Source organism: Bombina bombina, chromosome 4 (genome assembly GCF_027579735.1).
Source record: "Bombina bombina isolate aBomBom1 chromosome 4, aBomBom1.pri, whole genome shotgun sequence".
Classification (NCBI taxonomy): Eukaryota; Metazoa; Chordata; class Amphibia; order Anura; family Bombinatoridae; genus Bombina; species Bombina bombina.
The window spans coordinates 745226426-745248812 of NC_069502.1; the positions used below are offsets into that span (position 1 = coordinate 745226426).

Sequence of the window (22387 nt, forward strand, 5' to 3'; positions counted from 1 at the left end):
TTGTTATTACCGAGTCTGGATCACTGAACGGCTGGAACTACTTTTTTACCGCTACCCGGAAGTAAGCCGCATTCACACACGCTGCCTGTCCCAGTCACGGATCTCCCAATGCGGTAATGGAACACTCACGGTCCCTAAGGTGGTAACGTACACGAACCAAACTAAAACCTTTAAGCTTCTTACCTGCATGTTGTTGTCACCATTCTGAATTATTGGGCAAATCCTATTATATGCAATATCCATTACAAACAAACAATGTATGTTTGCGGAGTGTCTGAACTTGTAAATATTTTAGGATGTGTGTGATTGCGTGAAGTAAAGGAGTTCTATTTTTGTTACTATCGTTACTGATTCAGACCATGTCAGTATATCTACTCCTTCTGTGGCTTCCTTTCGATATATATTGAACATATGAATTGTATCTCATCATTATATCCTTATTTTTATTAACACATAAGTTTGTAGTTAATACTAAAATTCATCATATACTAAATGTCTCATATTGTTTAATCAGGCTACATAGAAGTTGTTTTCTGATTAATACAAAAAAGAGCAACAAGCTCTAATTTTAGGGCTAACCTTCATAACTATTGCCATAAATACTTGTTTCCTGATTTACAAATCTCACAATACCACATAATAATCAGGCCCAAAAGACAATCAAAATCTTTTTTGATTGGAACATTTACTATTATGGATCCTAATGAAATAAAGAAGGAGTTTAATAATGTCTATCTCAAACTTGATTATTTGGCAAGAGCAGTAACTGAAGTGCAAACTGAAAATGCTGCACTTAAAACTATAGTTAAAGATTATGTTTCACAAAAACCTCATGATCCACCTGAACCTCATATTAATTATCCACAACCCTTCTCAGGGAAACGTTCTGAGTTCAGGGAATTTAAGAATGCCTGTAACTTATTATTCTCCCTTAGACCTAAGACTTATCCCACTGAGCGGATTAAAGTATGTACCACAATATCTTTTTTACAAGGTGAACCTAGGACTTGGGCTAATAGGTTTTTCGAAAACAATAACCCTATCTTAGATTCATTACAGGATTTTTTTTCTGCTTTGACTAGTCTATATCAAGACTCAAATACTCAAATAAATGCTGAAACGAGATTAAGGTCTTTAAAACAGGGTAAGAGAAATGTGGAAGATTATACCACTGAGTTTCAGATGTGGGCAGAGGACTCTCAGTGGAATGAAATCAGTTTAAAGAATCAATATCGTCTGGGGTTGTCTGAATCACTCAAAGATGAACTTTCACGTCTGGAGATCCCTGATACTCTTGAGGGGCTTATCAAATTAAGCATCTCTTTGGATCGACGTTTGAGAGAAAGGAGAGCAGAGAGGGCCTCTTATGAAAACCCATCCAGGAAACCTTACCAAGTCACTACAAGTCATGACAGAGCTCATGGCAGTGCTACCCCCATGGAGATTGGAGTTATTAGAGGACCTCTGCCACCAGAGGAAAAAATTAGAAGGAGGTTGGAAAACCTCTGTTTATACTGTGCACACAAGGAACATTCAGTATCCACTTGTCCTATGTTAAAAAAACAAAAGAATGGTAAGACAATAACCAGTGACTTTATTTACAGCATTACAAATGATACCCATATGACTTTGTCCATTTCTTTACAGTGGGACCAGAAAAATATCCAAACCAAGGCATTAATTGATTCAGGAGCATCTGGCAATTACATTGATTCCACCTATGTATATAAAAATAAAATACCAGTTATATGCAAACAAAACCCTGTCTCCATTAAGTTAATAGATGGTTCATTCATAGAACAAGGACCTATCACACATCATACTGTTCCCCTTCTTGTAACATCATTCCAAGGACACACTGAATACTTATCCTTTGATCTCATATCAATACATCAGCATACTCTCATCTTAGGGTATCCTTGGTTGAAGAAACACAACCCAAACATAAATTGGGTTTCAAGTAAGGTAACATTAGATTCTGCCTTTTGTTTAAAGACTTGTTACCCACATCAAACCATAGCGTCACTTGATAATGGTTTACCCTTGTGTTATCAGGATTTGGCAGAAGTATTCAATTTAAAAGAGGCAGAAAACCTTCCACCCCATAGGGATTTTGACTGCCCTATCGATATAATACCTGGTTCTAAAATCCCTCATGGTAAGATCTATCCTCTCTCTCAAGAGGAACTCCAATATATTAGAAATTACCTAGATGAAAATTTACGTAAGGGATTCATTTCACACTCCACATCCCCTGCAGCTGCAGGAATGTTTCTAGTAAGAAACAAGGATGGTACCATAAGACCTATTATTGATTATAGGGCATTAAATAACATCACAATAAAAAACAGATACCCTTTACCTTTAATACCAGAACTTTTGGAGCGTCTAACTGGTGCCACTATTTACACCAAACTAGATTTAAAGGGGGCTTATAATTTTATTAGAATCAAAGAGGGTCACGAATGGAAGACGGCATTCCGGACTAGATATGGCCTTTTTCAGTATAATGTAATGCCTTTCGGTCTGAGTAATGCCCCAGCAACTTTTCAGTTTTTTATAAACGAGATATTCCGAGACCTTATTGACGTCTGTGTCATAATATACCTTGATGACATCCTAATTTATTCTAGAACATCACAAGAACATGAAAAACATGTACGCTGGGTGTTAACTCGTTTAAAAGAACACAAATTATATGCTAAATTGGAAAAGTGTTCTTTTCATGTTACAGAAATAAAATTATTGGGTTACATCATCAGTCCCAACAAAATACAAATGGATCCGGAGAAGGTATCAGCAATTTTAAATTGGCCTACTCCCACTTCAACAAAATCTGTACAACGTTTCATTGGTTTTGCAAACTTTTATAGAAAGTTTATTAAAAATTTCTCTTCAATCGTTAAACCATTAACAGCACTTACTAGTGAAAAACAAAGATTTAAATGGACAGAATCCGCAAGTCAAGCTTTCAACAAGTTGAAAGAATATTTTACCACAGCACCCATCTTAGCTATGCCAGACTTTGATTTGGAATTTATTCTTGAAGTAGATGCATCTGACTCAGGTATCGGTGCAGTATTGTCACAACAGGATAAAAACATGATTGAGATTCATCCTATCGCTTTTTATTCGAAGATGTTGACTAGCGCTGAGAAAAACTATAGCATAGGAGATAAAGAACTTCTAGCTATAAAACGTGCCCTTGAACACTGGAGACATTTATTAGAAGGTTCCAAACTGCCTTTTAAGATTTTTACTGACCATAAAAATCTTGAATTCCTAAAGACAAGTAAGACTTTGTCTGCACGCCAAGCAAGATGGTCGATATTTTTTGATCGTTTTAATTTTCTTCTAACATACAGACCGGGACACTTGAATACCAAGGCCGATGCTCTCTCTAGACAACATGATCAAGACACTCAAGATCAAATCAACCAAATCATTCCAAAAGAAAAGATTATAGGTTTACTTACACCTTTGGAAGAAGATATATTAAAAGAATTAAAGCATGAACCACCACATGGAATAGACTGTCAGAAAGATTCCAATACTGGTCTTTTTTACCATAAATCTAAACTTTACATTCCCCAACATATGAGATCTTCCATCCTCAAACAAACCCATGATGGGACTCTTGCGGGTCATCCAGGTATTTCCAAACCTATTGACCTAACTAGGAGAAATTATTGGTGGCCACTCATGGATGCTTATATAACAAATTATGTAAAACATTGTGATACCTGTGCCAGAAATAAGTTAGTTCACAAAAGACCATCAGGTCTTTTGTCTCCTCTGCCTATTCCTGACAAACCTTGGAGTACCATATCAATGGACTTTATTGTTGAATTACCTGAATCCCATCAATACAATACTATCTTAGTTGTCATTGACCATTTAACAAGACTGGCTCATTACATTCCATTAAAGGGTCTGCCTACAGCTTTCACAACAGCTCATGTTTTCTTAGACAATATAGTTCGCTTACATGGATTGCCTAAAGTTATTATAACTGACCGTGGTACTCAGTTTACCTCTAATTTCTGGATATCTTTATGCAAGCTAATCCAGATTGATTCAAGATACTCGACTGCATTTCACCCCCAGACAAATGGTCTCACGGAACGACTTAACCAAACCCTTGAGCAATATCTTCGCTGTTACATATCTCATCTTCAGGATGATTGGTCATCTTATCTACCTTTGGCAGAGTTCTGTTATAATAATACCACTTCTTCATCAACTAAATTATCCCCATTCTTTGTTACTTACGGATATCATCCTACCACCATCTCTTTGAGTTCTCAACAAGTAAACTCACCCTCTGCATTGGATTTTGCGAATAATTTACATGAAAGGCTGGACATCCTGAAAAAACATCTTTCAGAAGCCAAAGAATATCAGAAGAGGTTGTATGATACCCATCATACAGCAGGTCCTACCTATCAAATTGGAGATTTGGTTATGCTATCAACAAAGAATCTTAAACTTTCCGTTCCTAGCAAAAAGCTAGCTAATCAATATTTGGGTCCTTTTAAGGTGTCTAAAATAATCAACCCAAATGCTTTGAGATTGGAGTTTCCACAGGATTTTAAGACCCCTCTTTCCACGTCTCTTTGCTGAAGCCATATCTTCCTTCACCTCAGTCCCTCTCCTTGTCTAGACCACCTCCGATAGTCATTGATGATCGAGAAGAGTATGAGGTTGAAGCTGTGTTGGATTCTAGGATCCATAGACGGAGGTTGGAGTACCTTGTGAAATGGAAGGGTTATGGTTCAGAGGATAACTCTTGGCAACTTCATTCTGATCTTCGCACTCCCCGTCTTCTGCGGAATTTCCATCGCCGCTATCCTGAGAAACCTAGTTTGGAATCCCCTGGGGTGCTTCCTTGAAGGGGGGGAGATGTGGTATACCTTTAACTCTAACTCCTCCTATGTGATCTCCTTCCTATTTAAGGACTACCTGTTGCATTCATTTACTGCCTGATTATTGAAGTCATACCTACTCTGATGTAGCTATTCCTATTTCAGGTCTCCTATCACTTGTATTCTGTGCTAAGTATCGTTCCAAAGATGACTTTTGTTACCTTTTTGAATTTCATATGTTTTTGTTGCAACTTTGTTATTACCGAGTCTGGATCACTGAACGGCCGGAACTACTTTTTTACCGCTACCCGGAAGTAAGCCGCATTCACACACGCTGCCTGTCCCAGTCACGGATCTCCCAATGCGGTAACGGAACACTCACGGTCCCTAAGGTGGTAACGTACACGAACCAAACTAAAGCCTTTAAGCTTCTTACCTGCATGTTGTTGTCACCATTCTGAATTATTGGGCAAATCCTATTATATGCAATATCCATTACAAACAAACAATGTATGTTTGCGGAGTGTCTGAACTTGTAAATATTTTAGGATGTGTGTGATTGCGTGAAGTAAAGGAGTTCTATTTTTGTTACTATCGTTACTGATTCAGACCATGTCAGTATATCTACTCCTTCTGTGGCTTCCTTTCGATATATATTGAACATATGAATTGTATCTCATCATTATATCCTTATTTTTATTAACACATAAGTTTGTAGTTAATACTAAAATTCATCATATATTAAATGTCTCATATTGTTTAATCAGGCTACATAGAAGTTGTTTTCTGATTAATACAAAAAAGAGCAACAAGCTCTAATTTTAGGGCTAACCTTCATAACTATTGCCATAAATACTTGTTTCCTGATTTACAAATCTCACAATACCACACCTTGATACAAGTTTGTAAATCATCTTATGTAGCTGCTTGATGTTAAGATAATCCTCTATATAAACCAAAACATATTCCAATGAATTATTTAACTAGATGTTGAAAGGCTCAAGATAATGATTTCCTCCCAACTAGATATGTGCAATTCGTTTCGGATCGATTCGGAAATTCAGAAAATGCGGCAAATTTGGACATTCGGATCGAACTGAATTTCCGAATTAAAATACTGCCGAATTTACCGAATAAATCCGAATTAGTTCGGATTTATTCGGTAAATTCGGATGGCCATGGATTACACTAGTATTGTACAGTATATTAGGTTCTATCACTCTGCTATGGGTTACACCTAATATACAGTACATAATACTAGTCTAATCCCACCTAACACTTACCAAAATTCCGAATTTCCGAACCGAATCGAACCGAATCCAGACGAATTTCTTCGAATACGAATGAATCCGAAATGAATCCGAACCGAATCGATTCAAAATTTTCCGAATTCGAATTGATCCGAACCGAAATTCGAAAAATTCCAAATCGATCTGAACCGAACCGAATTTTTTCGCCATGCACATACCTACTCCCAACCCGTCGGTAAATACACTCAAGAAGTGCAGGAAAAAGAGACTGCTTCAGAGTATACTTTTTATTCTCACAGTTTAGGTTCTCTCTGGACCGGTATACGATGCCTTCCTTCTTGCATCAGTAGAATATTATCCTCTACCAAATCTTCTTTACCCTGTGAGTATAAAAATTATATTATTTGAAACCAAAGTTGGCTGTATGTTTAAATCATACCAATATTTATGATTAATGATTCAGACAGAGCATGCAATTTTAAACAACTTTCTAATTTACTTCTATTATCAAATTTTGTTCATTCTCATGATATCTTTTGTTGAAAAGCAGGGACATAAGTTCAGGAGTGTGCACGTGTCTTGAGCACTATATAACAACAGTTGTGCAAGAATGTTATCCATTTGCAAGAGCACTAGATAGCAGCACCTAGGTATCTCTGCAAGAAAATAACAAAAAGTGGGAACAAAGTAAATTTGATAATAGAAGTAAATTGGATTTTTTTTTTTTTAAATGTATGCTTTGTCTGAATCACAAAAGACTATTTTTGGATTTTATATCCCTTTAAAGGTGATATCATGTTCCAAATTTATTCAACCTCTCTTCATCTATCTTTCTGTGTGTTTCATTAGCAGGAGTTCCTGCCATCTGTATTTGCATTAAGTTATCAATACCTGAAATCTTGCACATGAAATGAGAACCTGTTGCTAAGTGATTGAAACAAATACAATTGTAACAACTATGGAAACATTATTGAAACACAGTTAATATAAATGTCTGTAAGTGTAGAATATTGGCATATCTGTTTGTTATAGAAAAGTAGCCTCGCTGGTAAGAGTGAGACATATCTCAGACCTCCCAACTATCCTATTTGAGAGGGATGGTCCCTGATTCTGAGCTGTGTCCTGCTGTCCCTCTGAGACAGCCATATGTCCCTATTTGCACAATTTCTCTTAGGCCCGTCCACAAAGTACCCAGAGACGCCCACAAACTACCCCAACATGCCCACAAACTGCCCAGACATGCCCCTTGACCACTCAGAAATGCCCATATCCCATTTTCATTTGTACTGTGTTGTCAAATAGTTTTCTCAATAAAGCTTTTTTTGAAAACTAAAAAAAAGTGAAGACCCATATCCCACCCACTATCCACTTGTGAGCCGCTTCTTAAAGGGGCAGTGTAGTCAAAACTAAACTTTCATGATTCAGATAGGGTATGTCATTTTAAACAACTTTCCAATTTACTTCTATTATCAAATTTGCTCAATTCTTTAGATATCCTTTGTTGAAGAAATAGCAATGCACCTGTGTGAGCCAATCACACAAGGCCTCTATGTGCAGCAACCAATCAGCAGCTACTGAGCATATCTAGATATGCTTTTCAGCAAATGATATCAAGAGAATGAAGCAAATGAGATAATAGAAGTAAATTATAAAGTTGTTTAAAATGACATGCTCTTTCTAAATCACAAAAGAAAAAATTTGAGTTTCATGTCCCTTTAAGACACAGCCACACCCACAAAACAATGAGGGCCCTCCTCAATCTCCTGAGTCCCTAATTCCTAGCCATAAATGATGTGTGATGTCTGAAACCTTGTAGACAGGATGACAGGCTGGTCAGGGGTGTTCGTGATCAGGATTTTTCACTTGGCATACAGAATTCAGAAAGGTTGTATTGTCCTTGTGAAGTAGCTTGTCTCTTCGTTTTCTCTTGTGTATGTTTTAGAGTGTACTGTGCTATAGAGGATTCATTTTCCCCTGTTTATGTTTGTTTCTTTTGTAAGATTTTTGTGATGCTGATATCCATGGCACTGGATCTTGTTCTATGCGTTGAAGTGAATGGCTACGAAATAGATGCGGCTGCATTAAAGGGACACTAAACCCATTTTTTTTTTCTTTCATGATTCAGATAGAGCATGCAATTTTAAGCAACTTTCTAATTACTCCTATTATCAATTTGTCTTCATTCTCTTGCTATCTTTATTTAAAAAGCAGGAATGTGATGCATAGCAGCCGGCCCATTTTTGGTTGAGAACCTGGGTTATGCTTGCTTATTGGTGGGTAAATATAAGCCTCCAATAAGCAAGCGCTATCCATGGTGCTGAACCTAAAATAGGCTGGCTGCTAAGATTTACATTCATGCTTTTAAAATAAAGAAAGCAAGAGAACAAAGAAAAAATTATAATAGGAGTAAATTAGAAAGTTGCTTAAAATGTCATGCTCTATCTGAATCATGAAAGAAAAAGTTTGGGTTTAGTGTCCCTTTAATTGTAATTGAGCTAAACTAAGAACTTGCATCAGTGATAAGGGATGGTTACAAATCTGTTTGGATTGCATAGTTTTTTTTACAAATTGGTTTTATTGAATCTTAGTCATTATATAGCAATTTAAGTGTTATTTACAGTATATCAATAAGAACGGCCAGCATTTGAACTAGAAAGAAATAAAAACACTTGAATAATGTAACTGCAAAATCTGAATTAGAAAATAATGTAACTGCAAAATCTGAATTAGAAAATAATGTAACTGCAAAATCTGAATTAGAAAATAATGTAACTGCACAATGTGAATTAGAAAATAATGTAACTGCAAAATCTGAATTAGAAAATAATGTAACTGCACAATGTGAATTAGAAAATAATGTAACTGCAAAATCTGAATTAGAAAATAATGTAACTGCAAAATCTGAATTAGAAAATAATGTAGCTGCACAATGTGAATTAGAAAATAATGTAACTGCAAAATCTGAATTAGAAAATAATGTAACTGCAAAATGTGAATTAGAAAATAATGTAACTGCACAATGTGAATTAGAAAATAATGTAACTGCAAAATCTGAATTAGAAAATAATGTAACTGCACAATGTGAATTAGAAAATAATGTAACTGCAAAATCTGAATTAGAAAATAAAGTAACTGCAAAATCTGAACTAGAAAATAATGTAACTGCACAATGTGAATTAGAAAATAATGTAACTGCACAATGTGAATTAGAAAATAATGTAACTGCAAAATCTGAATTAGAAAATAATGTAACTGCACAATGTGAATTAGAAAATAATGTAACTGCACAATGTGAATTAGAAAATAATGTAACTGCACAATGTGAATTAGAAAATAATGTAACTGCACAATGTGAATTAGAAAATAATGTAACTGCACAATGTGAATTAGAAAATAATGTAACTGCACAATGTGAATTAGAAAATAATGTAACTGCACAATGTGAATTAGAAAATAATGTAACTGCACAATGTGAATTAGAAAATAATGTAACTGCAAAATCTGAATTAGAAAATAATGTAACTGCACAATGTGAATTAGAAAATAATGTAACTGCACAATGTGAATTAGAAAATAATGTAACTGCACAATGTGAATTAGAAAATAATGTAACTGCACAATGTGAATTAGAAAATAATGTAACTGCACAATCTGAATTAGAAAATAATGTAACTGCACAATGTGAATTAGAAAATAATGTAACTGCACAATCTGAATTAGAAAATAATGTAACTGCAAAATCTGAATTAGAAAATAATGTAACTGCACAATCTAGTTAGACACACAATTAAAGAACTATAAAAAACAGGGGTGTTGCAATATTTATTCAGTGGGTTTCGCAGTGATTTTCATAAAGCTTCACAGATGCAAAAGCTACACAGGCAAAGCAAAAATAAAAAATGGTGGCTAGTTTATTCAGTATTAAATGCATTCAGTATGTTCAAATGCAGTTTTTCCCTTAACCATTAAAGGGACAGTCAACACCAGAATTTTTGTTGTTTAAAAAGATAGATAATCCCTTTATTACCCATTCCCCAGTTTTGCATAACCAACAGTTATAATACATGTTTTACCTCCATAATTACCTTGTATCTATGCCTCTGCAAACTGCCCCTTATTTTAGTTCTTTTGACAGACTTGCATTTTAGCCAATCAGTTCTGACTCCTAGGTAAATTCATGTGCGTGAGCACAATGTTATCTATATGACAGACATGAACTAATGCCCTCTAGTGGTGAAAAACTGTGAAAAAATGCATTCAGATTAGAGGCGGCCTTTAAGGTCTAATAAATTAGCATATGAGCCTACCTAGGTTTAGCTTTCAACTAAGAATACGAAGAGAACAAAACAAAATTGGTGATAAAAGTAAATTGGAAAGTTGTTTAAAATTACATGCCCTATTTGAATCATGAAAGTTTATTTTGGACTTGACTGTCCCTTTAATATTGATTCATGATTTTTTTAAGTATACTGTCTTTATTAGTTTTATAAATAAGAAATGGAACAAAGAAACATATCAGAAATGGAAGATAATACAGAATATTACAATCAGAACATCTGAAATAAAGGCAAACACTGAGTGTCAATGAACAGTGAGTGCTAGTTACATAGTGTTGTTCCCATTCACTTTAAAACAGTAGAAAACATTATACTACAAGAATTATTAGTTAACTATTTGGCGATTTCTATATAAGAAGGTCAGAATTCAAAATAGAGTACACAGAGAAAATACTCAGTTCTGATCCGGGGTATAAGTAGAAAGAGAGAAAGTGGGGAGATAAGTGAAACTTAGATTTCATAATTTGATTCTTGACCCACTAATCAACATCTCATAAAAGTGAGGGATTAAGTCTTATACTCATCCAAATATAAATGCAATACATTAGACTAATGGTTGGTTAGATTAAAAATAAAAGATAATAAAGCACCCCCGACCTAGATAAAAGGAAATATCTCCATTGGTAGTGAATACAGTATGGTATAGAAAGGTATGTTTTTGAATTTAGACAATGGGGCCTATCTATCAAGCTCTGTACGGAGCTTGAGGGCCCGTGTTTCTGGCGAGCATGCAGGTTAAAGACCGCTGCTCCATAACCCTGTCCGATTGGGTTAATTGACACCCCCCTGCTGGCGGCCGATTGGCCGTGAGTCTGCAGGGGGCGGCATTGCACCAGCAGCTCACAAGAGCTGCTCGTGCAAAGCTGAATATGGAGAGCATATTGCGCTCTGTATTCAGTGATGTCTGTCGGATGTCTGTCGGACCTGATCCACACTGTTGGATTAGGTACGACAGACATTTCATAAATAGGCCTCTTTGGGTTCAATAAAACTGCATATCTAAAAAAAAAAATAATAATCTCGTTTTCCTTTCAAAGTGTAACGGACTCTTTCTATACTAAGAGTATAAGAGACCAGATTTAACCTTTCGGAAAAATTATAAAGATTTATTTTCATATAAAGATATTTAAACTCCCAAAACACTTCACTGTCATCATACATGATCATTTAAATGATCATGTTTATTTTGTGTTCAAATGTCATAGTTTAAAATTGTGATTTGAACTTTGTTTAACTTTTTATTAGAAAAAAAAAATTTGTTTACTAACATGTGAACTAAGTATGTTCAAGAAAAGAAAAGACAGTGATAAACAGTCAAGAGGTGCCACTAAAAAAAAAGACAAAAGAGGTTTTCTACAAGTTTAGGGTGTTGAATTTAAAAGCGGCTGCTCCCAGGTGGTAAATAGTATTGAGCTGTTGTTTGTTGCTGAAAGCACAGTTCTCTTTCTGTATATATTTGTAATATGACCCCGGGGAAGTCTCCCTAAGGGTGATAGGAGAAACCAGACGGGGGCTCCTTGCCCGATGCCCTTAGAGGAATATCGCTGCACCTCACTGACGAGGCCCAAAGGAGGCTTAAATGATCGTCTGGAGTTGCTGTGATCCTTCTTCAGAGAAGCATTGCCTGGTATTTTGTGACTAGACTGACCTTGTTAGGCAGGATCAGAATGATATATTACAGGAAAGTTCTCCTCTTTGAGAAGCACTATTGTGCTAAAAGAGGCTGCTCCCAGGTGGTAAATTGCCATGGAAATAGCCACTGAGCTGTTGTTCGTTCCCGAGAGAGAGCACTTCTCTTGTATGTATTTCTTGAATTTTAAAAGTCTAAAAAATCTGCCAGGAAAGTGTTCTTTTAATGATTGGAAAACTGCTAATATATTATCCCTATGCAATGTGTAGGAGGTGTCTTAATGGCATGAGTTTATTTGAAAAGCATAAGATAAATCAGTTGTGGGGTTTTCAAACAATTTAAAATAGGCTCAAAGTTGAAACTTCACAAGAATTGGCTTATTGATTGTCATGGAACACAGAATTAGGTAAGAAAACCTACTTATAGACCAAAATTAGAAGAGAAAACCTGCTTATAGACCAGAATATGGAGAAAGACAAACTCTCGTTGCCCTCAGGAAATTATGGTAAATCATAAGGTTTTCTAAATATTAGACACATTATTTTCATTGAGGTTATTCACTAATGCCAAAGAGAGCTTTACAAATCCATACAAAACTCCCTAGGATAATTTAATAACTAAAAGGATTTTTTAAATTTTAGTGACTCTTCTTAAATGTCCTCAAATTTAGTCTTGTATGTGACTGTATGTCCATTGTTTTCTCTAGTTTGCATGTAAAAGCTTTTGTTTCTTTCATAAGGTTATGAGAGTTCACACGCCATCACATGTGGGATTACTCCTAGTGGGATGGAGCTTAATCCCACATGGGATGGCTTGTGGACTCTCACCACCATGAAATAAATGAATATATTAGGTAAGCATACATTTTGTTTTAACCATGTGCAATTATTTTATGCTTTTAATAGGTGTGTTCGCCGTTTTGATGGTCACATTAATCGTTGTCAGCCATGTGGAGTGGCTATCAGCCCCTGTGGAAGATTCATAGCATGTGGATCTGAAGACAGATGTGTAAGTTTTTAATAATTTTAAACAGTCTCTTTCCCATTCACATTGTGACTGGTGGATGTTTCCTATTGCATGCTGGTAGCAGTAAAAACGTACTCGTGGCATCATGTATGTTTTGTTTGAATTGGCAATGGTTTATTCTGATTTATTTGTTTAAAGGGACAGAAAACCCCAACATTTTCTTTTATAATTTGGATAGAACATACAATTTTAAACAACTATCCAATTTACTTCTATTATCAAATGTGCTTCATTATATAGTTGCTGAAGGAACAGCTTTGCACTACTGACATCTAGCTGAACACATCTAGTTAGCCAATCATAAGAGACAAATGTGCGCAGGCACCAATCAGCAGCTAGTTCCCACTAGTGTAGGATATGTGCATATTCTTTTTCAACAAGGGATACCAATAAAATTAAGCAAATTTGAAAATAGAAGTGAATTTGAAAGTGTCTTAGATTTACATGCTCTTTCTGAATCATGCAAGTATAATTTGGACTTTCTTATCTCTTTTAAGGAAAGCTTATTACTTTTGTTATAGTATGCTAAAAGTATATTCTGATTGGTCTGCCAAATAAACCTATGTTTGCCACCTGAGCAATGTTTCAGTGGACAGTTATGAGTTACACATGCTGTAGGAAGAGACATGTTCCTTCCTGCATTCCTGCAGCATGTTATTTATGGCTGTCCATAAAACAAAATGGCCGAGGTGGCAACCCTTATTGAAGCCAGCTGAGCATGACTTTCCTTTAATTAGAAGACAGGTATGAGATTAAATAATGAAAATGGATTCTCGAACCAGGAAAAATGGTTCCCAGTGCCTGCTCTCTATATACCGTTATACTCCCAAAACGGTTGTAAAATGTAAAAACAAAAAAGAAAAAAAGATGAGAGTGGCGCTAAAAGCCGGGAAAGTAAACTATTTTTAGAATGGATGGTACTAAAAAAAGTGTGTTTCACACTGTTTATATAATAGTGGATAGATATAATAACAATGTGGGTAAAAAATAAATACTAAAGAAATGTAGGCAATTAATGTGTAAAATAAATAAAACTGAAAATTTATTTCTTAAAGAAATACATATAAAAAGTCTCTATGGTGCATGTAAAATAGTTGTGGCCACAATTTAGGAAATAAAATGAAATAATTTGATACAAAAGATGATCTCAGAGTAAAAATGATACATTAGATATTAGGTAGAATCAAATATTCCCCATAAATGTACCAAACAAATAGCGCTAATAGTAGAACAATAGAACAGTAATCTCTCTGTTATATAGACAGTCAAGTAGATTGCAGAGTAAGCTGTTCGATCACTAATGTGTAATAGTTCAGCAGAGTTATCTGTGTCAGTATATGGCCGGGTTATAATACAATTTATTTAATAATTATTCTTTAAAATAACCCCCAATTAAAATACATATATGAAACAATTAAAATCAATATTTATTCCTAAATTCTTTACGATAAGTTAAAGTTATAAACACATTGAATTATATTTATAGAAACCACAAATCTCCTGTTATTAACCAATAATTTTAGTTCAGTGCCCAGTATGGATTACCAACTTACTATGCTTAATCAATATTACCAGGAATTTAATCACAATAACCAGTTTATGTACAGTTCTGAAAGAGTTCACTATAATGACTGACTTATAAATCTGGAGTGTAAAACCCTGTCTAGCAAATAAATTATTTAGCAATAATGACTAGTTAAACTACACAGGACTATGAACATAAGCTTAAAATACCAATTATGCTCTTTTAAATTTACCAGCTGTAATCTAACTATTTCCTTAGAATGCCTTTGATTTAAATATTATATATACTTAACAGTTTCTTATACTTTACCTAAATAACCAAATCAATGTTTCAGCTTTCAGAGTTTCTCCAATAAGTCCAATTTCACCTCATAAATTAAAAGAGGTAATTTTTGTAAGATGAATGAAAATTAGGCCCAGATTTGCTTTAAAGAGACTGGATTACAAGGCAGCAGTTTGTCAGTCAAAAACTCAGCTGCAAAGACCTAGTCCTTTTTTCTCTCTTGCATGGGGTTATATCACCTGATATACCCCACCCCTTTTTATTCTAATCATTGGTGAAATTGGTATCGTACCACGGAAGTTTGTCTTGTGATAGACCCCTTAAGCTGAACATCTCTTGGTTATTTGGGAGACGCCTCCCTGAGTAGCCATTTATCTTTTGGCTGCAATACCATCTCTGATCTATAGGTGGCAGCAGACAACCAGAAATGCAGTTTTACCATCAACTATTGCTACAGTTTAATATAGATTCATATATATTTTTACAATGTATTATATTTTCTAGTATTAATAAGTCACATGTTCCATGTGTATTGGACCACGTCATACCACTCATCCTGAGCATTTCAAGACTAGATATGATATATTTCTCATAATACAAAGTAATTCTTATACATTTAAAATATATGGGTATTTAAAAGGATTTTGAATAAACATTTTTTATTGAGGTTTATGTACATTAACAAATATAATGAAGGTACAAGACAGTAAGAGACTGAAATGTTGCCATGATTTAACAATTAATCTGTGCCTAGTATAATGCATACAAGAATAGAAATAACTGTGTAACCAATACAGTTGGCGAAACAAGAATATTAATTAAAACATATGAGACAAAAGTAAACAGGCAATTATCCGCAATAAGGTGTCTTATATAGAAATAAAACCTCAGTTTTCTTAGGGGAGTTAGCATTGGTGTGGCTACGATAAAGGCCACGCATGGGCCACACTAATAAGTAAGTTTGTGACAATCAGTAGCCACTTATAGGTCACTCTTGGACCATTTGAAAAAGAGTGGGGGTATACCAGCAGACAAGAGCTGCGTTAATATTTGGGGAAAATAGGGGGACGTGTCCAAGGGATACAAGAGAAAGGCTAAGTTAGTAACCTAATTGATGAACAGTGAGATCAATCCACTTCCAGCAGTACACCACAGTTAAATGTAAACATGGAAACGTGATAGGTACCACATACCCCCATACATACAAGCATAAACATACATACACATACCTATGATAACACAATAGCAAGAATCCACCCTTATAATACAAAGTTATCATTAGAGAAGTTATAGTTCCCAGGATTTGTTGGAGCATAAGGCTAGGGTATGTATATTGTAAAGAGGAATATCATAGTCACATGAGCCCTTAGGTTAGTGTTGTTGACTTGCTCCTTTTGGGGTATGATTTAACCTTACTAGTGGTGTGTTTGGTATTCAAGAAGAGGAACAATGGAGGGGAGGGATAAGTAGGGAGATAAGTTATATTGCATAGGGTTACCGTCCTAAAAGGTGTCACTATTGTTGTGGGTAAAAAAAATAATAATTCTTTATTGAATGGTATGTAGTCGTCACATGTGATGCATAGATATAAGGGTGCCTGCGGTACAGCTATGCAAGATCATGTAGGTATGTGTTATAACCAGATGTTAAGCTATGTCCTCATGAGTGTCTGCTGCAGCACCGAACCCACTAAATAAATCAACCAGGGTCCTTACAGGATTTTGTTATAATGACTGAAGACAGCCAAGGCAGACATACTATAGGAAGGTTAACTATATATAATAGGGGTTATATAAATACAACCTCTGATATTGATCTGGAGGAGCTGGGATATTACTTTGCATATGAGAGAGAATATTCAGTGTGTTGATAATTAAGCATACTATAGTTTACTAATTTATAGATAGGGCAGAGTCCTACTTATGTGGGTTTGGTAGCAGTAATCAGGTTGCACGCTATTAAAGTGTGTTCAGACATAGGGGGGATAGCTAGAGAGATATAGGTATAAACATAGTATAGCAGGAGATATGTGCATATGTATAAACACAGGTGATAAGCTAGGGTTGCTATAACCGGCAGATAAGAGGGTGGGGATCGATCACCTATAGGATGTAAATATAAGGGACTAGTATTTAACTAAGCATGTAAACAAACCCCACAGATCATAACGATAAGAGCTAAGGTTAGAGCAATGGACTCCTCTCTGCACCAACATGACAAACAAATAATAACACATGCTCAACTGGCTTAGAGGTTGTGAGGTATTTAAAAGGATTTTAATACTTTTATCATGGATCTAATTAATATCTCAGTTATCCTCTTAATATCACATACATACCTTGAGATCAGCAATCAGATGTGGTTTCATATTTATTACTATCCCATATAAATATTTCATATCTGTATATCTCTTGCTGAGTTTATAAAAACATATGATATTATTTATATTTTTCATTTAGCAGACATTCACATTTAATATTATATAAACAGATAATTTCATATTCATTTATTCGTACCTATTATTTAGTAGTCTGAGGCACATATTTAATGTTTGAAAACTATATATAGGATTTGTCCAAACTTCGGAACCTTAAGACTTCTATGTTTTCAAAAATACATAGGTTAGGACATGTTGAAATCTGGATTCTTAGGTTTTTAGCTTCCAATATTACCCTTCTTAGGCATAGACAATCTCCCAGATTCATGTGTTCATATTTAATATGTTGTCTGAATATATATATTCATTTGAGTATCTTAAACTACATGAAAATTAGGCACAATTCCTTTATCTTAGATCTAGTTTCTCATGTGTTGTTTATCTGAGCCAGCAGCCTTTTCAACTGAGAATGTGAATTAGGTCTCAGCAGGGACAATGTAACACTTGGATTGGAACAGCTGTATTCTTTGAGTAAGTTTGTATATTCCTCTGTTTTTACAGACGGACCGTCTGTTCCTTACAGGGGTTCCTGTGATCTAAGTAATGAATTTATTTAGCTAAATTATTTAGAGATTTCAATCTGGGAAGGCTATCCAACAATAATTAATTAGAAGTTATAAGTCTTCTGAGACCGTGATTAAAGGCTCTTTAGATGTGACATTATCTCTTATAATATGGAACCAATGTTTGTTTTTCTTTAGAAGTCCTGTCTATTTCATTTGTTCTACAAGACTGTAGTTGAGAGCAAAAGGGAGGGGTTGATATCACCCATTCCAGTGTTTGTTCGCAATGCAGCTAAATCAATTCATAGTAGCGTCTATGATATATCTGTAGTTTATTTAAGGTTACTTACAGATACCCTGATTAAACTATAAATTAACCTTACATAACTGTTCTAATAAAATTTAAAAAAAAACTACCAATTAAAAAACCTAAATGACATGATTTAAAAAAACCTTACACTACGAAAAAGCAAAAAACCTAAATTACAAATTTAAAAAACCTAATACTATGAAAAAAATCAAAAAATCTAACATTCCGAAAAATAACAAACACTAAAATTATGAAAAATAAAAAAACTCTGATTACAAAAAATATTAAATTAAATGATCAAAAATAAAAACAATTACACCTAATCTAATATCCCTATAAAAATAAAAAGCCCACCCAAAATAAAAACACCCCCTAACCTACAATAAGCTACCAATAGCCCTTAAAAGGGCCTTTTGTAGGGCATTGCCCTAAGTTAAACAGTTCTTTTACCAACCAAAAAAAATTACAAAGTGCCTCCAACAGTAAACCCCCCCACCCAACCACCCCCCCAAAATAAGAAACCTAAGTCTAAGGGGCATTTGTATGGGCATTCAGCTCTTTTACTGTCCTTAAAAGGGCATTCAGCTCTTTTACAGTGCCCAAAGTCCTAATCTTAAAAAAAAACCTACCCCAAAAAACTAACACTAACCCCAGAATATCTACTAACGGTTCCTGAAGTCCGGACATCCATCTCCATCCAGGCAGCAAGAAGTCTTCATCCAGGCGGCGAGAAGTCATCATCCATCGTGGAGGCGTCTTCTATCTTCATCCTGGCAACTCGGAGAGGAGCTATCCAGGACCAGCAATGACATCCTGCGCAGAGCGTCCTCTTCATACGATCACCACCGTACACTGAAGTTGAATGATTCTACAAATTCAAATCAGCCAATAGGGTGAGAGCTACTGAAATCCTATTGGCTGTTCAAATCAGGCAATATGATTTCAGTATCTCTCATCCTATTGGCTGATTTGAATTTGAAGAATTTGCCTGGATGGAGATGGATGTCCGGACTTCAGGAACCGTGAGTAGATATTCCCGGGTTAGTGTTAGTTTGTTTATTTTTTGGGGGGGTTGTTTTTTCCCCCTAAGATTAGGGCTTTGGGCACTGTAAAAGAGCTGAATGCCTTTTCTCCAACATTGGTGTGTCCGGTCCACGGCGTCATCCATAACTTGTGGGAATATTCTCTTCCCCAACAGGAAATGGCAAAGAGCACAGCAAAAGCTGGCCATATAGTCCCTCCTAGGCTCCGCCCCCCCCCAGTCATTCTCTTTGCCGCTGAACAAGCAGCATCTCCACGAAGATGGTGAAGAGTATGTGTTGTTTAGTTGTAGTTTTTTATTCTACTATCAAGAGTTTGTTATTTTAAAATAGTGCTGGTATGTACTATTTACTCTGAAACAGAAAAAGATGAAGAGTTCTGTTTGTGAGAGGAGTATGATTTTAGCAGCAGTAACTAAAATCGTTTGCTGTTCCCACATAGGACTGTTGAGATGAGATAACTTCAGTTGGGGGGAACAGTTGGCAGCCTTTTCTGCTTAAGGTATGACTAGCCATATTTCTAACAAGACTGTGTAATGCTGGAAGGCTGTCATTTTTCCCCTCATGGGGACCGGTAAGCCATTTTCTTAGTCTTAAACAGAATAAAAGGCTTAATATGGGCTATAAAACTGGTAGACACTTTTATGGGCTAGATCGATTGCTTTATTTGGGCATTTTATACAGTTTGATGTTGAAATTCACACTTTATAACTTTGGGGAACGTTTTTTTACGTCAGGCACTGGTTTAGACACCTTCCCAGTCAGGAAGGGCCTTCTCTGTAGTAGGCAGAGCCTCATTTTCGCACCATTACTGCGCAGTTACTTTTGAGAGCAGTACATGCAGCTGCATGTGTGTGGGTCTGGAAGTAGTTGAAAAGGTTCCTAGAAGGCTTCATTTGGTATCGTATACTCCCCTGGGTTTGGTGAAGTCGCAGCAAAGGCTGGAGCTGGGACTGTAAGGGGGTTAAAACTGTAAACGGCTCCGGTTTCCTCATTTTAAGGGTTAACAGTCTGAAATTTGGGGTGCAATGCTTTGAATGCTTTAAGACACTGTGGTGAAAATTTGGTTAAAATTCCTTCATAGTTTTTCACATATTCAGTAAAAAAGTGTGCCCTGTTTAAAATTTAAAGAGACAGTAACGGTTTTGTTTTAAAACGTTTTTTGTACTTTATTGACAAGTTTTAGCCTGTTTAACATGTCTGTGCCTTCAGATAGACTATGTTCTGTATGTATGGAAGCCAATCTGTCTCCCCCTTCAAATATGTGTGATAATTGTGCCATAGCGTCCAAACAAAGTAAGGACAGTACTGCCACAGATAGTAAAGTTGCCCAAGATGATTCATCAGATGAAGGGAGTAGACATAGTTCTACATCATCTCCTTCTGTGTCTACACCAGTTTTGCCCACGCAGGAGACCCCTAGTACTTCTAGCGCGCCAATGCTTGTTACTATGCAACAATTGACGGCAGTAATGGATAACTCCATAGCAAATATTTTATCCAAAATGCCTGCATTTCAGAGAAAGCGCGATTGCTCTGTTTTAACACTGTAGAGCAGGAGGGCGCTGATGATAATTGCTCTGTCATACCCTCACACCAATCTGAAGGGGCCATGAGGGAGGTTTTGTCAGATGGGGAAATTTCTGATTCAGGTAGAATTTCTCAACAGGCAGAACCTGATGTTGTGACATTTAAATTTAAATTAGAGCATCTCCGCGCACTACTTAAGGAGGTGCTATCTACTCTGGATGATTGTGACAACCTGGTCATTCCAGAAAAATTGTGCAAGATGGTGTGCAAGATGGACAAGTTCCTAGAGGTCCCGGTGCACCCCGACGCTTTTCCAATACCCAAGCGGGTGGCGGACATAGTGAATAAGGAGTGGGAGAAGCCCGGCATACCTTTTGTCCCTCCTCCTATACTTAAGAAATTATTTCCTATGGTCGACCCCAGAAAGGACTTATGGCAGACAGTCCCTAAGGTCGAGGGGGCAGTTTCTACACTAGCCAAACGCACTACTATTCCTATCGAGGATAATTGTGCTTTCAAAGATCCTATGGATAAAAAATTGGAGGGTTTGCTTAAAAAGATTTTTGTACAGCAAGGTTACCTCCTGCAACCTATTTCGTGCATTATTCCTGTCACTACAGCAGCGTGGTTCTGGTTCGAGGAACTAGAAAAGTCACTCAGTAGAGAGACTCCGTATGAGGAGGTTATGGACAGAATTCACGCACTTAAGTTAGCTAATTCCTTTATTTTAGATGCCGCTTTGCAGTTAGCTAGATTAGCGGCGAAAAATTCAGGGTTTGCAATTGTGGCGCGCAGAGCGCTCTGGCTAAAGTCTTGGTCAGCGGATGTATCTTCCAAGACAAAATTGCTTATATCCCTTTCAAAGGTAAAACCCTCTTTGGGCCAGAATTGAAAGAGATTATCTCAGACATCACTGGGGGTAAGGGCCATGCCCTCCCACAAGATAGGCCTTTCAAGGCCAAGAATAAGTCTAATTTTCGTTCCTTTCGCAATTTCAGGAACGGACCGGCCTCCAACTCTGCAGCCTCTAGACAAGAGGGTAATGCTTCGCAGACCAAACCAGCTTGGAAACCGATGCAAGGCTGGAACAAGGGTAAACAGGCCAAGAAGCCTGCTGCTGCTACCAAAACAGCATGAAGGAGTAGCCCCCGATCCGGGACCGGATCTAGTAGGGGGCAGACTCTCTCTCTTCGCTCAGGCTTGGGCAAGAGATGTTCAGGATCCCTGGGCACTAGAAATAGTTTCTCAGGGTTATCTTCTGGAATTCAAGGAACTACCCCCAAGGGGAAGGTTCCACATGTCTCACTTATCTTCAAACCAAATAAAGAGACAGGCATTCTTACATTGTGTAGAAGACCTGTTAAAAATGGGAGTGATACACCCAGTTCCAACTGTGGAACAAGGACTGGGGTTTTACTCAAATCTGTTTGTAGTTCCCAAAAAAGAGGGAACCTTCAGACCAATTCTGGATTTAAAAATTCTAAACAAATTTCTCAGAGTGCCATCGTTCAAAATGGAAACTATTCGAACGATTTTACCTACAATCCAGGAGGGTCAATTTATGACTACCGTGAATCTAAAGGATGTGTATCTACATATTCCTATCCACAAAGATCATCATCCGTTCCTAAGGTTCGCCTTTCTGGACAAAC

The 22387-nt window shown here is 36.3% G+C and overlaps 1 protein-coding gene across 1 annotated transcript in view; it reads left to right on the forward strand.

Moving 5' to 3' along the window:
* WDR27 (WD repeat domain 27) overlaps positions 1 to 22387 on the forward strand; it is an 896914-nt gene that overhangs the window by 521585 nt on the left and 352942 nt on the right. The window contains 1 exon segment of the mRNA XM_053712226.1: positions 12988 to 13090. Coding sequence (XP_053568201.1) covers positions 12988 to 13090 — 103 coding nt within the window.